This window comes from Peromyscus maniculatus, chromosome 8 (genome assembly GCF_049852395.1).
Source record: "Peromyscus maniculatus bairdii isolate BWxNUB_F1_BW_parent chromosome 8, HU_Pman_BW_mat_3.1, whole genome shotgun sequence".
Lineage (NCBI taxonomy): Eukaryota > Metazoa > Chordata > Mammalia > Rodentia > Cricetidae > Peromyscus > Peromyscus maniculatus.
The window spans coordinates 70,391,589-70,409,109 of NC_134859.1; the positions used below are offsets into that span (position 1 = coordinate 70,391,589).

General features: G+C 43.8%; 1 protein-coding gene across 1 annotated transcript; it reads left to right on the top strand.

Moving 5' to 3' along the window:
* Nucleotides 1–13,269: 13,269 nt before the first annotated feature.
* LOC102909406 (WAP four-disulfide core domain protein 18-like) lies at nucleotides 13,270–15,672 on the top strand. Its single transcript, XM_076543040.1, has 3 exons — nucleotides 13,270–13,534; nucleotides 14,141–14,289; nucleotides 15,461–15,672. Exons 1-3 carry the CDS (start codon nucleotides 13,453–13,455, stop codon nucleotides 15,509–15,511), a joined length of 282 nt encoding a protein of 93 aa, XP_076399155.1. The 5' UTR covers nucleotides 13,270–13,452; the 3' UTR covers nucleotides 15,512–15,672.
* The last annotated feature ends 1,849 nt before the right edge of the window (nucleotides 15,673–17,521 follow it).

The window sequence follows — 17,521 nt, forward strand, 5'->3', positions numbered from 1 at the left end:
TAGACAGTTGTGAGCCACCATGTGGGTTTTGGGAATTGATCCCTTAACCTCTAGAGGAGCAGTCAGTGCTCTTAACTCTCCAGTGCCATAAATTCACTAGTTATTAAATATGAAAATTGCATAATTTTGTCATTTTTATATAAAGATTAAACTTTGGCTAAATATTTGTTACAGAAGGGCATACGGTATCTTCATTCCTTAAATGTAAATTAGTTTGCTCCTCTCCCATTCCTGCTGCCCCCATCCTTCCATGGTGCCCTATGGTGATATTTTATTTGTATTAAAATGTTATTTGCATGTGAATAAATAAAGTTGCCCAGGGGTCAGAGCTATTAGCAAGCCATAGGAAAGCAGGGCGGTGGTGGCATATGCTTGTAATGCCAGCATTTGGTAGGCAGAGCTAGGTAAGTCTCTGTGTGTTCAGGGATACAGCCAGCATTGGAGACACACGCCTTTAATCTCAATACCAACCATAGAAGACCTGGAGGTCTATACAGACAGTCCGTGACGAGGCAGTCATGTGGTTGGGTTTACAACCAATGAGAAGGCAGAACAGAAACTCTATATAAAGACTTTAACACAGGAAGTAGCTCTGGTTCGGAGAGGTAGGACCACCGCAGGAGGAAGGGTAAGGTTTTAGCTCTTGGCTCTGACTTCTTGGCTTTCTTCTTTGCATTGGTTCTGTGTTTCTTATTTAATAAGATGATTGGTTACATCTACAGTGCCCCCTTCTGCTTTCACATCACATGTGTTCATGTGCTGCCCCACCCCCATCTCCTTGAAAACTGCTATTAAAATTACCAAACTTCTGAGATTACAGAGAGAGAGAGAGAGAGAGAGAGAGAGAGAGAGAGACAGAGAGAGAGAGAGACAGAGAGAGAGAGATGGATTCTACTGCTCAAAATCATGTGTTCTGAGAGACTGCAGCACACTGACAGGGCATTGCCATTAAGCTTCTACAGAAATTTGTAATGAAGTGAGTTTCCTTTTCAGGCTTACTTATCTTAGAGCCAGACTTCCTTGGTTTCATTGCCAAATCTGTTGTGAATCAGCTGTGTGTTTTTCTGTAGATTACTTACCTCTCTGTGCTCAGTGCCTACATGTGTAACAGGAACTAAAAATGACACCCACTTCAAAGGACCACTAGGAGAATTAAACAGATTAGTACTTAGGCTAGTACTGGCTCGTGGTAAGTGCGGTGTTAAGTGTTAAACACAATTCCTATCATTTACATGTTTTTGTAAATCCCCAGTTTTTTAATTAAAAATAATTTTATATTGAAACGCAGACTTTACATGTTTACATGTAAAACTTTAGTGTGTATAACTGTGTGATTTCGAAATCAGGATCTGCATATCTATCAGGTAATTTCTTGGGGGTAAAAACAATCACAATCTTTTCCTAACTCTGTTGAAATACACAGTACATTGCTAATTTCTTTACCTGCCCTACTGTGAAACAGGAAATAGTAAATACATCTCAATTAAAGAGTGTATTTTTCCTAAATAACCAACACCCATTCTTTGACGACCTAATTACCCTTCAGTTCTCAGCTCAATTTAGAGGAAAGTTCAAAACCATCGAGTGGATGGAGCTACCTAGGTACTAGACGTGTTAAATCAAATGTATTGATTGGTTTGGGAGGCATCCAGGCAGTGGGACCAGGACCTGTGCTCATTGCATGAGTTGGCTGTTTGAAAACTGGGGCTTATGCAGGTTCGCTAGGCTCAGCCTGAGAGGAGAGGACTGAGCCAGTCTGGACTGAGTCTACCAGGTTGATCTCAGTCCTCAGGGGAGGCTTTGCCCTGGAGGAGGTGGGGATGGGGGGTGTGCTAGGGGGCGGGAGGTGGGGAGAACAAGGGAATCCATGGCTGATATGTAGAACTGAATTGTATTGTAAAATAAAATTTAAAAAAAGAATATTAAATACTAACAACTAGGTACATGATGACAGAGAATTTTAAGTCCTTTTATTTATTTATTTTATTAAGAATTTATTTATTCATTTCACATACCAACCACAGATCCTCCTTCCATCCCTCCTACCAGGAATTTTATGTCTTAAGTCTTAAATCTTAAGAATTTTTAAGATTCATGTCTTCCTATCGTTTCTAAACTTTTTAGAGCAACCACACATACTTTGGTAAAATAAAAACAACCTAAAGTAATTTTCTATTAAATATTCACACTTGGAGCTGGAGAGATGGCTCAGAAATTAAGAGCATTGGCTGCTCTTCCAGAAGTCCCGAGTTCAATTCCCAGCAACATGGTGGATCACAACTATGTATAATGAGATCTGGTGCCCTCTTCTGGCCAGCAAGCATACATGCAATCCGAACATTGTATACATAATAAATAAATAACATTTTTAAAAGATTTTACATTTCACATTCTTATCTTTTATTTATTCTTTGACAATTTGACACATGTCCAATTGGATACATGGATCCTACCCACACATAATCCCCCCTACCCCTGTGACAATCCCTCAGAATGCCCCAACCTTGTCATATCTATCCCCTCCCCTCTCCTCTTCCTACCAACTCCTTTCTCCTTCTTCCCCCCACCTCTTCTCCCTCCCTCTGGTAACCCACTGAGTCCATGAGTGCCTACCTGAAAACGTTCTGACTGCTTTGTTAGCTTGACCCTAAGCAGATCTGGTGGAGGCAGCCATAATTGCAGTGAGTTCACGAGCACAAGATCCAAGACACCGTGCACCACATTCCTCCCACCCTCTGGCTGGTGCACTCTTGCTGTCCCTCTCCTCAGGACTCACATTTTTGGGAGCCTCTCTCAACACTTTGCAGCCACCAGTTAAAATAGGAACCTCCAACACTGACACAGCGCCTGTCACATAGAAGGAGCTCAGTAAAGCTTTACTGGATCGATGTCTTGTCTCAGATAAACGGGAAGAGGGCAGACTCACATGTACAAGCACCAAAGGGAGAGACTTCCTAAGAAATGCAGAAAGTTTCCTGAATCCACCAAATACTGGTAAGACTGGAGCTTCTCTCAGAAATGTAACACCTTCTGAAGTCACTGCCCTCCACCCCAGACAGCCTGACAGCAGAGGAGCAGCCTGTGCTGGTGACTAAGGACTGGTGGCCAGGGTCTGGAGGCTGCTGATGAGCTCCTTCAGCTGGTGCCCTCTGCTACAGACACCATTCTGAACCTGCACTCTGCATATCCATCCACTTGTTTCTTCCATTCACAATTCAATGCCTACTCCCTTTTTCCTAAAGGGATTAGATACCACACCGACAATATCACTTCACAAAAAGTCTTCCAAAATGGCTGTGTCCCAGCTCACCTCTCCCATCTTGGCATTTGCCCTCTACTAACACCCTAGAATCAAACAGGCTCCCACTCTTGACCCCCAACATGCAGTGGTCACCCTAACAGTTCTAACCCTCCCACTGTCTGCAGGAGAGGCCAGGCTATCCACATGGACATATCTTCTGTTTCCTCCATGGATCTTTAATCTTTCACAAGAGTCTACTGTCCTCAGGAACCCTATAGACAGTCATAATACTCAAGATCCCACTTTCCAAGAGTTGACAACTGCTGGAAGAAAAGCCCAGCATGAAGTCAGACTGCTGACAGGCTCTGCCCTACACTACTGGTTTAAGAGAATCCTCTGCATACTCCAATTTTTCTATCTGCAACATGAAGGCAATGTGATATACTCTGAGACTTCGCTAATTCTAACCTTCTAGAATAGTCTTCACCTCCTCTGAGCATACTCTGCTCACATTAAGACTCTACCTCACAGACCAATCACTCACTCACATCTGCTATCCCCGACCCATGTGCCCCAGAGCAGGTGGCTCTGCATTCATTCAGTCAATTGGAGATGATCACACTGGCTGATATAGGCAGAGGCTGCTCCTTAGCACAGCGAGTTTCAACCTTTCTCAGAAATCTCTACCTACACACGAGGGACAGCCTTCATCCTCAGACTCCCGGATGCCCCGTTACTGTCTCTCATGTGCCACCTTATTCCACCCAAGGGACAGTTGTTTCCATCACTGTCCCTGCATCAAGAGGCTAAGATCTCCTTGAGGGAAGGAGGAGACTTTACTCCACTATCTCAGCCCTGAGAAACAGCAGATGAATAGGAAGTTGGCTGAATTGAAATGCCATGGAAAATGAGGTCCATGTGGACCAAGGGACCAAGACACAAGCCCTTGATGTGTGACCATGAAGCTGCATCACCCTGAAAGGTCATGAGAAACACTAGCTTGGGTGCTGTCAGTGAACACAGAACACAAGACCCCGGGAGCTAGGTGATGAGGCTGAGGACAGAAAGAGCAGCAGAGACCAGTGAGTGTTGTCTGGGCTTTGGGAGAAGAGGAAAAATGAGGAAGGACAAATTGGACTTTGTGAAATGACCATGAAAGACCCAAGAATGCTGCCCTGTCCCTCCTAGATTTTCACTTGGAAACACTGAAGAGGCCTGGCTCCTTCTTCACTCATTTATTTTCTGTCTCTGACAAGAGAATGCTACAGTGTGAGATCTAGGAGAGCCGACCTTGTGAGGCAGGGTAATTGGGGTAAAGGTGAGCAAGACTGGGACTATCATCCAGTTTCCCTTATTTTTCCTACTTTGAGTCTAACTGTACCCATAGTCTTAGTAGGCTGAATCTCCTACATAGATCCCCAGAGGCTAGGAACATGAGGCATTTCCTAGGGACTGCTTAGAAAACACCCATATACTTAGGTTGGCTACACATTCTTTCTGGAGCACATACTCATCACTAGGTATCATTCCTTATTTGTGTACTAGAACAATCTGTGTCTGAATCTCCCAAACTTGGTTTCTTTCTCTGCCTCTCTTATTATTCCAATAAAATATCCTGAGACCAGTCTCTCTCTCTCTCTCTCTCTCTCTCTCTCTCTCTCTCTCTCTCTCTCTCTCTCTCTCTCTCTCTCCCTTCCTTGTTCTATATAGGCTAAACAAACTCTCTGGAATGCTGCTGACTGGATGGTATTTAGAGTGTGGAAGAGTCTGCAGTGGCCAGTGTCTTCTGTCTGTAGTCACATCCCATGATTGTTCCAGAGATTCCAGACAACCCAGAAAGACTGACGTGAAGGAACCTCTGTCTGTAGGTGTCCACCACAAGGTATAGTGATTTCCTATCCACAGACCTTGCTAGCAGGTGTGAACACTTCATCCTTCCTCTCAGGTTCACAAACACACACAGTTTGATGTAAAAAGACTCACAGAAGCAATTCATTTCCAAGGTTCGAAACTGCTTCAAAGAACAGTGAGGACATGAGGTCACTTTTTGAGTTCTGATAGTGACTGGATAGTCATTTTAATGGGTGGTGGCTCTTGGAGATGAAGATGTCTAGAGGCCATGAAATCAGAAAGAGTCAAAATTATGTATACTGTACATAGAAAGGCCATTCCAAGGAGCAATGAAAAATTGGGAGATATCATCATATTGATGGTGAAATCCACTGTTTCCTAATGTAGGAAACCCCTGGGTCACAGTTACACACCAAAGGAACAGAGTTCCAGGAAGTCTAGTGTCAGGGTTTTCCAGGAAGAATCCCATCTACCATGGTTGCCCATAGAAGCAATGCTCAACAGAGTGAGATGCCTACCACAAGCCAAGGACAGTGCTAAATGTCCTTTAAGGTACCATGGGATTCTCATCTGTCCTCTCCTTCTTCTACAGTTTCCTCACAAGAAAAGGCAAGCAAGTGTATGCTGACCACAGCCTGCCCTGGCTCAATGAGTATGTGAATGACTTGGAGTTGAACTGAGCTGCAGGAGGAACTACTTCAGGGAATGCCTCCTGAGGCCTGTCCCTCCTCATTGAGAAGTGCCTTGCTCTTTCCATACAGAATTCCTCTCTCCCTTCTTAATCAAGTCTTTATATAGACTTTGTGATTTTATTCAGTGTTATTTCTACTACTTCTATTTAGTTAAAGAATATGTGTCTCCTATGGGGAAGGTCAACCATTAGGGTTCCTCAGCTATTGTGGATATGATCAAGAAATTGATATCATGCATATTCATAATAATCTTCCTATAAAATATAGTTTGTGAATGTCAATTGATCTTCATTTGGGTTGAAACTGCCTGGTGCTATTATGGATAAACTACAGTTTGTAAAAGCAGTGAGCAATGAGTAAATACTGAGACCTTAACCTGTCCTTTTAGCTATATGGACTCAACACATCCACTCAATGCTTCAAATGAGAATTCTAACACCTATAAGAAGGTGGGGACCAGTGCCTACAGTTTTACAAATTAAGAAACAGAAATACAATGAGAAGGGGTTCTCTGAGGCGTGTAGATTTGCATAGGAAGCAACATGAAAGCATGATCCAGAGGGACAATGTTGATCCAAAGGGTCATTAGATTGACATTCCAGAGGGAAACCATGAATGGGACAACCCAAGACAGAGGGAGGGGGATGTGGTTCAGTTATAAGGGGACTTTATTGTCTTATTATCACTGTGACATTGGAAGATCACTTTACCTTACTATTGCTCAATGTTCTGAACTATAAAGTGGGGTAATAGTGCCCACTGTATTGCAATGTATACAGCACCCCAGAAGGTTTATCTCCCTCTCTGAACCCCAGCTTGTGTCCTTGTGGGAAACAAAGATTTCTGAAGTTCACATTAGCTCCTGAGTCAGCAACCTAACCCATACAACAAATGGGATGACAGAGCCTAAGTGTCTGGTTTGGCTGTAAAACATCGTGGACCCGAGCCATGACTACTTAACAATTCTCAGCCACATTTAACTTCACCCAGGACAGAGCAAAATGTAGAATGGAAAGAACAGTAGTTCTGATCAATAGTTCATAGACTGGCAGTGTGTTGCTGCTGGGAAAGACCCCTTAGGCCATCCAGTGTAAGTCTCATTTTGTGGAAAGCAAGCTTAAAGACTGAGGAATAACTTAGGAAAGGCCACTCAGTGTGTGGCAGAGCAGCACTGTAACTGATGTCAACACCCAGGTCAATACCCTGTACCAGCTATCTTTCCTAGTGACACACTTCTGTGGTCCCCATATGGATGACCCTCTGCATAACATAGACAAGAAGATGGCCTTGAAAGTCTTTTCTGCATTGCCTTCTGCATAAAAGTGTAATCGGACCCTCTCCTTGAGCCAGCAAGCACAATTCCTTCCCTGTCCCACTCTCAGAGACTCCAAGCATCCAGACTATTCTATAGAAAGGGACCTAGAGCAGGACTGAGAGGGTGGGGACTAAGAACTGTTGGATTCTGGTTTCCTTTCTCTAGATTTGAGCTGAGGTGTCCAATATGTTATCACTGGCCAGAGTGCATACTTAAATTTCAATGAAATACAACTAAAATAAAATTGAATTCAGCCCCTCAGTCACACCATCCACAAGTGCTGATGGCTACCCTGTTAGAAAGGACAGGTGTAGAACCTGCCCACAGCCCACTTGTAGCTGGAATTTTCTCCAGTCCCACTCAGACCCGCTGCCTCTCAGACCCAAATGAAAACACAGACACTTATATGATTTACACTGTTTGGCCTAATGGCTCCAGATTCTTGCTGTCTAGCTTTTATATCTTAAATTAACCCCTTTCTATTAATCTATAAGTTGCCACGTGGCTTGTGGCTTACTGGTACCTTACATCTTGCTTCTCATGATGGCAGAGGCTGGCAGCGATCCTGACTCAACCTTCCACCTCCCAGAAATTTCCTCTCTCCTTACCCTGTCTACACTATACTTCCTGACTGGCTACTGGCCAATCAGCATTTTATTTATCAATCAATCAGAACAACACATTCACAGCATCCCCAGCACCCACAGAGAGCTCTGTTCCATCCCACCTTCCTAACCATCCTGGCCTAAAGGAGTGATGGTCAGGAGAGTCATGGCAGCCTAGAATGTTCTAGTATAGGTTGAGAGATACACAGTTCCATTCTGAGTAGATGAGACAGGAGAGAGAATGGATGGTCCTCAGAACTGAGAAAAGGCACATATCACTGTACAGGACAGAACAATGCCTTCCCACTATGGCCACATTCGAAACCCTAGAACCTATCATCATTAACACAGAGAAGAGGGAATTCTGCAGATAGGATTAAGTAAGAATTCTAGGGGCACATACCCAGTCAGGTCCCCAATGTACCCATGCCCCCTGCTAAGGGAGGCAGAAGGAAAGTGGAAGAGGGGACTAGACAGCCATGTGACAACCGAAGCAGATGCCATGCTGCTGCCTCTGCAGAGGGCAATGGAGGCCATGGGACAAAGGTTGGCGAGATGGCCCCGAGGTGAAGAGGGCTTGCTGCTCTTGCAGAAGACCTGATTATATTTCTAGCACCCACATGACAGCTCACAGTCATCTCTGACTCCTGTTTTTGGGGGAATCGAGTGCCTCCTTCTTTTCAGGCCTCCACAGGGAGCAGGCAGTTATATAGGGTGCATATACATACATGCAGGCAAACAAAGAATATTTTTAATCTTAAAAAAATGTAGATCTAGAAGATGAAAAGGGTAAGGAAATATTTTCTCCCCCAGGCAGGTGAAACTAATTTTGGATTTCTAATCCCCAGAAGTGCAAGGAATTAAATGTGTTTAGTTTCAAGACACCAAGATTACCATGACTTGTCATAGCAGTAGTAGGAAATGGGTATGATTGACAGATAAAGATTCACTCACTGACAGTGGTGACCCCACAGGTGCAGAAGAGAATGGAACATTCTAGGGTTAAGCCAAACATCCTTAAGGGGTACTTTATATCCGTGTGTGATTTATTTGGGATCTGGGTGGTGGGGCCCCAAAGATTAAAGAGTAAAGAGTAAAAACAAAAAACCAACAACATTCTCCCTCTTTCTTTTTGTCAGATTAGCTAAGGACTTGTCAACTTTATTTACCTTTTCAAAGAATCAACTCTATTTAATTGATGTAGTGTATTATTCTTTTAATCTCTGCTTCATTTATTTCTCTATTAATCCTTATTATCTCTTGATGTCTAGTGTGGTTTGGACTGAATATTTATTGATTTCAAGTGTCTTGGGATGTATTGTTAGGGTTTTTATTTGATGTTTCCCAGATTTTAAGTACAGGCACTTCCTACTCTGACCTTTTCTCTTAGGACAATCTTGGCTGCATGCCAGAGGTTCTAATGGAATATGTTTTTGTCTCCATTTGTCTCCAGGCATTTTTTTTTTCATTTCTTCTCTGATGTCTTGGATAGCCCACTATTTCCTATTTGATCAAAATGTATTGTTTAGTCTCTAAATATTTTTATGGCTCTTGTAGTTCCTCTTATTGTTGATTTCTAGTTGTATTACATTATGGTCTAATCAGAGGCAAAGATTTATCTTAAATTTTTTTGTATTTGTGAGATTTAATTTCTGTCTTGTGATGTAGTCAATGTGAGAAAAAAGTTTCATGTGCTGCTAGGAAAAATCCTTTTCCCTCCCTGTTGGGGACAAATATATATAAGATAAATGTTAACTCTAGTTCACTCATAGTATATTTTAGCTCTGAACTTTCTTTGTTTTTAGTTTGGAAGATCTGTGTAAGTATAAGATTGGAATACTGAAGCCCTCGCAAATATTCTGTCAGGACTTATGTGCCTCTTGTGTCTGTTACTGTGTGTTTTATGAAATCCAAGACCCCAATATTTGGTGCATAGAAATTACAAATGTTATACCTTCTTGATGAATTATCCTTTTAATTAATGTGTACTGTCCATTTTTATCTCTTCTAATTAGTTTTGAAGTTTTCTTTGATATAAAGCTAGCTGTTGCCTGCTTTTTATGTTTTCCATTTGCTTGGTAGTTAGTTTTCCATCCTTTGACAATAAGATTTTGTATCTACTTCTTTTTATAAGTGTGTTTCTTAGAAACCACACATGGTCTTGGCTTTTCATGCAGCCATTAGCCTGTATCTTTTGTAATAAGTTCAGGGCATTTACTGTTATTTACAGAGAGGGGTTTCCTGTTTTCTAAAACTGTGTTGGGTGATTTTTTGTTTTGTTTTGTTGGCTTTTTGCTGTTTCTGTTCCTTCTACTGTGTTAATTTTCAGGGTTTGCTGAGTTCCTATATTGGGCATGGTTGTCTCTTTTCAAGGTCCAGTCTGTTTGTCTGCAGTTCTGAGGGAGTGGACATTTTGATATGTTTCCATGAAGAAGGGCCAGCTTTCTTCTTCCCTGGAAAGTATCCCACTAGGAACATTCTACACTGCTGAGGTATTTATTATGGATTGCATTAATTTGTATTTGTATCAAAATATCTTTACTTCTCCATAAATCTTGAAAGATGGCTTTGGAAAGAACCTGTAATAATGGACCTTATATAAAATTAAAAAGGAATTAAAATATATCCAAACAAAGGTAAGTGTTCCCCATACCTCCATCCCCTACACATCCAATATACTTCTTAGAATGACAGCTGTCACTCTTAGGAGTGCCTTCAGACATTTGCCATCCTTTATAAAATGTCAGGAACTAGGACAATGTAAGCAACAAGAAGGGACCACTCACCTGGGCCTTAGCTCTGCTTTCTTGAATTTGCCCTGATCGGCCTTCTCCCCATAGCCCCCTGTGATAAAATTTAATTAAGACATAAGCTTTAACATGTTACTATTTCTTTCCTTTATTCAATTCTCTAAGTAAGAGGCATCCTTGGTAAATTTCACAAAACTGCCTTCCTTCATGATAGGCTCATGCATTTTGTACTCACCAACTTTGATATATAAAAATCTAACTTTATTCTTTCCACAATTGAATCCAGCTCCCCATCTCCATTTCGTCGGGTGGTAGGAAATTTCATCTGGCTGACAAGATAAACATTCCATCTGGCTGACAAGATAAACATGGCTGCTTCCTGGTTCTTTTCCCTATTGAGAATGATCCCTTGCCTGTCTTTCTTTACTTCTCCTACTCCTCCCACACAAGCCTGGACTCTGCCAGCATCTGATGAGAAGCCTCTCAGCACTCTGGGACACTGGATCAGTCCTGCTGATCTGTCGGTTACTTTACATGTCCTCTGAGGTCATGGTGCTGCTCTGTCCCTCTTGTCCCACTCAATCCCCTCTGAACAAGCATGGTCCCAGCTATGACAACTAGGGACAAGGAAAGGGCTAAACAAGCCACCATCAGTGATGAGAAGAAATAAGCAACGGCTATAATAATCATAAGATGGAGGACTCTGGAGGGCTACCTAGAAACTGACTCCAAAGAAGATGTTGAGTTCAGCTGTAACCTATCCTAAATTCTCCACACTATGTAAAACAATTGTTTTTCAGACTGTGCACTGCCCTGAGAGACTCCATTTTTTCTAAAAACTGGCTTGTGACTCTATTTTGAGAATGAAGAATGACTGTGCACCTGGCTGGGCACATGAATGGTGCCACCTATCTGGCACCACCCATGCCACACAGGAAAACAAATAACTTGTCTTTAGGAATAGAAATGGTGACACTTTATAAATTTATATATTTAATTGAGACTCTATGGGGCACATAGAAGTACACCATATCAGAATGCCCAGCCCAAGAACTTAATGGACACATTAGACCAATGAAAGTGTAACTCCTCATTGGAGACCATAAAAAGGGGACATATAGCACTGTGAAATCCCCACCAACCTGTTATCTGAGCTCTTGGTTTGTGTGTCAAGGATCAACAGGCAGAGAACTCAGGACTGTCCCCGGGTTTCAGGATGGCTCCTTCTCTGCTGTTGATATAGCTGACTCTACCGTCATTGGTTTATCTTCTTGTTCCCCCACCTGGACCTGCCATCCATCATCTGTCCTCCATCCTTCATCCCAGCCTGGTCCTGCTCTGTGCTTCTGCAGCTAAACTCAACTCTGCAGCTTTGCTTTCAAGCAGGTGACTTGAAGTGGCCTGACTTACAGTAACCTCAGCTTCTCCAGCTTCTCCCCACATTCTGGTTTATTATCTTATCAATATAGACTCTACTTACATTCCTCTGTTTCTCTGCTCCTCAGGACTTCAGAAACCTCTTGAACTCTGCTGTGGCCTATTAACACTTTACAGCCATTTCTGTAGTGTGTGTGTGTGTGTGTGTGTGTGTGTGTGTGTGTGTGTGTGTGTATGTTTATAGACAGAGATAGATTTACTGTGTGTTGTATATAATGTGATTTGAGAGCTATTATTAGTGATTAAGGTTGGAAAAAAACCCTGTGCTTGTCTTGGCCAGGTTTACCAAGGAAAGTAGAACTGCCTGGGCAGTTGCTTCCATTAAAACTGCTGTGTCTTAAGCCAAATGGTGGTGGCGTGTGCTTTCAATCCCAGTGTTTGGGATTCAGAGCCTGGAGGATCTCTGAGTTTGAGGCCAACCTGTTCTACACAGCAAGTTCTAGGAAAACTAGGGCTACAAAGATAAACCATGTTGGGGGGTGTGGGGGAAAACAAACCCACAACAATGCTGTGTCTTGTGAATTATGATTATTCCATAAATTATGACATTATAAACAAACACAAATGAATTTGCCTATGTTTCTGACACAGCATGCATACAACAGAGGGGAGAGAGTTACAGGCACACAGGCATGTCTCCTCAAACTCAAGGAAGCACTGGAAACACATGGAGCAGAGCATGTGACCAAAGAAACCACTCTCAATCCCTGAGAAGTAACTGTACAAAATGAGATATCTCCAAAGCCAGCCACAGGATGACTGGGGCATCCCACAGCTGTTGGAGTTTTACCACTATAGCTCCTTCTCTGAGAGTCTACAATTGGGGCATCAAATAGGGCAGGTATCTAGTCAGGAACTAGAGACACTGCGTGTTCTCCTAGGGCTCCCATCCCTTCTCTGCTCACCTGTGCGGCTTTCTTTATAGAAAGAAAGCACTGACTTACAGAAAAGCACTGGTCAAACACAATCAACCTTCATAGTGGAGCTTATCTCTTTACTTTCAACTAGCCCAGCCTCTTTGAAATCTTTGAGTATCATTCTCTTCCAGGAGAGATTTCACTGCCTATTTCTGCAGGGAAGAGGGGCCCAGATTCCACATCTGTTTAGGGAATCCTTAGAGCTACAAAGGACACAACTACCACCTGTCCCAGAAGCAGGCCACAACCTTACACAACTGGATGTCCATGAAGCCCCAGATGACCCTGACACTCCACAGTGACCGTCTCGGTGTCAGCTCTCACTCTGACATGCTGAGCCACACGGAAACAATTACATCCTTTGCTCACCGTTCATAAAGGGCTAAGTGTGCTGTAAGCAGGAACACAGTGCTAAAACCAGTTCTTGACTTTTCCTGGTTCTATATCTTACCTACCAATGAACAGTCCTCCAATTGTGTTCAGAAAGAAGCCAGTTATGAAACGGAAAAAGAAGCCAGGTTATGGGCAGGCATTTTCTGGAAAGGTCTCTTTTCTATATTTGCCAATTGTCTGTCCTCTGTCACTCCTGTGCCTCTTACTGAGTAGATAAACTGATTTTTGCATTCAGCCCAGCCAGAGCCAACATGAAGACAGCCACAGTCTTGGTTCTGGTCGCTTTCTTTGCCATAATGATGGGCGCGGCCTGTGCTCTGTCTTCTCCCGAAGGTAAGTGTGCTAAGGGGATCCAAGCTAAGAGCAGAGAGGGCTCAAAGGTCACTAGGGCTTGAGGCTCAGATGCCACAAGAGAAATTCATGTGTCCACTGCTTGGAATGAACTCACTTCCTTTGGTCTCTAAGAGTGGTCACTCTGCATTTCTTATCTTTCTTAAGGGAGAGAGCTATATCTGACAGAAGCTGGGGTAGAGATCAGGACAGATCCTCCAGTGTGGAGATGGGCCTTGATGTGGGGGTCACTGAAACTGTTGCTCCGGATGAACCTGGGGTATGGTGGGATGAGAGAGGTCTGGCTATCATTAGAGGGTTTACAGCATCTTCTCAGATATAAAGAAGGGGCTGTGTCAGTGGAAGTTTCTTTCTACTGAAATTATAGACTTGGAGAGGGAGCACGCTTCCCCAATGGCCAGGGAACACTCAGGCCTAAGAGAGAAAGAGACTGCACCTGGGGAAGCTGAGGGAAGAGCCCCGGATGCAAAGGGGGATACAGAATAAGCTAGTTTCCTGCAGGTGACCAGGCTTCCAGACCTCTAGCATCAGTCCTCAGCCTTGTCTTTCTGACTGCTTCAGGCTCCATAAACAACATTTTTTTTCCAGAATTACAGAAACCTGGAGCTTGTCCCGTTCTGCCGCCAAATACTTTTGGAACTTGTGATGAGAGATGCACAGGAGATGACTCATGCTCTGGAGAAATGAAGTGCTGCAGCAATGGTTGTGGTCATGTCTGCAAACCTCCTGTCTTCAAAGTGAGTATTGTCCTCTGTCTTACTTTCCTTTGTGGTGACAGCTTGACCAAGGCAGCTACAGAAGAAAGAGTTTATTAGGGTCTTACAGTTTCAGAAAGTGAGTCCATGACCATTATGGTAGGGATCATGACAGCAGGCAGACAGGTATGGAGCTAGAGCAATAGCTGAAGGCTTACATCTTGACACAACAATAATGAAGCAGAGACCAGTCTAACTGGGAATGATGTGGGCATTTGCAACCTCCAAGTCTGTCCACAGTGATAGATCTCACCAAACAAGGTGAGATCACACCTCCTAATCCTTCCCCCAAATGCTCCAACAGCTAGGGACCAAATTCAAATATATAAGCCCATGGGGGCCATTATCATTCAAACCACCACATCCTTTCAAAATATGTGCAAGGGAGTGAGTGAGTTTCCAGGAGACTTTGCTGGGACAGTCCCATGTGGCTTTGTCCACTGACTGCACACAAGAGTCTGGATGTGTCCAAGAGAAAGAACTGGAAGTACAGGGCAGCAGAACCCTGGGTTACAGGATCTGTGGCCCTCTCCTCTGCAAAGCAGTCCCACTGAGACTAAAGTGACACAAGTCACCAGGACTGAGGTCCACATGGTCATAAACTGGGATATCTCACTCTTCTTCCCCTCCCCAGCCTCAGAGGCCTGACTCTCCCAGGAGAGCAGGTGTTCCGGGGAGGGAGAGAGATAAAGAAGTGAGTGGGAGCATTCATTCATTTGAATACTTCATACATAGGGCAGGCAGGTGGTAGAATGGAGATTAAAGGAAAACATAGCTAGAGCAGAGAAGCAGGCCTGTGTCAGCATGAGCTCTGCACCAGCTTCTGCTAAGTTCTAACAATGGTGACTAGCATTGCCTGGGGGGAGGCGGAGAGATGTCAGAGTGGAGACCAATGAGGAGAAAGCTGAAGGTAGGATACACAAAGCCCACCAGACAAGGAAAGCAAATTTTGATGGTGGGAGATATGCTGGCCCTCCTTAGGAAATGGGGAAATGATTTCCCTGGATAGCTGTGGTATCTGGGTTGTGGTTGGAGATTGGAAATACTACAAGGCCAAAGATCCAAACAGCAATGAGCTGCCCAGCTTAGAGTGAGGGCTGAACAGCTAGACCTTTCTAAACAGAGGGAATTCATGATCAAATTTGTATTGTAGACAGCTGACAGCCCTGTGAAAGATGGATCCGATACTTATAAGCATGACTGATGACCAGTCCCAGAGGATTTCTTCTGAATCTACGGAGCCCAAGCTTGACTACTCCCTAACCCTAGAATTGCATCCTTGGAAGATGAAAATCTATAATGTGGTGATGGCTTCCTAGTGTCTCTGTGTCCAAAATAAACGATCCTTAGCATTCTCTTACTGAAGAGTTTTTCCCATTTGTGCATCCTGTTGACTATTCTGACTAGCAGAGCCATCCCTGCAGCCTCCAGAGAGTCATGAACACGGAACTCTAAGGACCCCAGCAAATAGGGAAAAAGTTGCTCCTCAATAAGCCCTCTTCCCATGCCATCACTGTACCTCCAAACAAGGCAGAAGTCATAAGAATATTTTCTGGATGCATTCTGTGATCATCAGTCTGGCCAAGCAAACAAAAACACCTGGGCATGTCCCACAGAGCAGGCCTGCTGGAGCTGCATTTACTGGGACATATTTCAGGAAGAGCAGGAAGGGCTCAGGAACTCTCCATTTAAGACAACACAACATCCTGCAGGACTGGATCTCTACCACCATGACCTCTGGGGTGTGGGTTCTGCTTAGCGTGAGTTAAGAGGCTGGAGAGCTGGTTCAGTGGTTAATAGCACATGCTGCTCTTCCAGAGAACCTGAGGTCAGTTCTTGGCATGCATACACATGGCTCACGACTTCCTATAACTCCTGCTTTAGGGGCATCTGACATCTCTGACGTCCTCAGACACCTGCCCTCATGTGTACATGTACCTCGTACATATACACACACATAATACACACAATTTATAATAATTTTTAAATCATTAAGAAGCCTGAGTTAGAAGTACCAGTTCCTGACTACATGAGGAGTTAGAACTTAATTGTAATACCTCTAGGAATCTGGGGCCCATCTTTACACTTCAAGCTCAGCACTGGTGTCTGGGAAGTGCTTCTGCTCCTCCCCTGGCCTGAGCTTCATGGTATACAAGCCATGTCCAAGTGTGATTGCTTGGTTCCCTCAGCATTGTTGGGGTTTATAAAGGATCAGTAAAGAAAAAGTAAACCCTTCCTTTTCAGGGGAGAATCTCACCAGGAAACATTTAGCCTCTGGTACTTTTCCAAACCCCCCAACTTTGTCTCCCACATTTGGTGTCCCATGTCCATCTCTATCACAGCGCTGTTCCTGCACCTCACATGACTTACCTCAGGACTTGATGTCCATGTCTCCTGCTGTGTAGTTCCCTCTAGAATGTGGGTTCTATGTGTTCTCTCCGGTTCACTCCGTCTGTTTCCCCTAAAGGCCTTTTTAAATGTACACCTCTCTTTCATGTCAGTTCTGGTTCCTAGGTGAATAGATTTCACCCTCCCAGAGTTCACATTTTGCCCTGAGAACTCCCCCCCCCCCGCACCCCGTGCCTGCTCCCATGCCAAACCCCAGCTCCTCACTTGTGCCTTCCTAGTGACATCTGATGGGGTTGGTGGAACTTCCCACCCAACAGACTAGGGTGTCCTGTCAAAGAGAGGGATATTATCATCTGGGCTCTTTTGAACCCAATTTGTCAACCACATTTTGTCCAGTAGGTGACTCTGTGTTAGGAAGCTCTCTCAACATCTTTCAGTTAGGGTTAACCAGATAAATAAGTAGCATAAACATTAAGAAAGGATGGCATGGTTGCACTTTTGGGGGCTTCCCTTGCCAGCTGCAAACCTGGACAGACAGCCTTCAGGATAGTTCAGAATCCCTTGGCTAGAACACCCTCACCATGGGAGCCTCGGCTCTGCTCCAAAAGGATCTCCACGGACTCAAGTCTCTCCATCGCAGCTTGTCTACGCTGATTTCTCTTAAGGTTATTGATTTTGATTGAACGGCTGTTATGAGATATGGTTCCAGCCACATCTAGATAAGCATTTGAATGCTAGACTGTAACATGACTGAGTTGGCACACAGAATTGACTACCACAGTGCCCCTGACTGAGGGCATCCCTTCTTTAATAGCTTTCTCCCTTGGTGCTATATTACCTAAACTTCAGTGTTAGGGAATAGGGA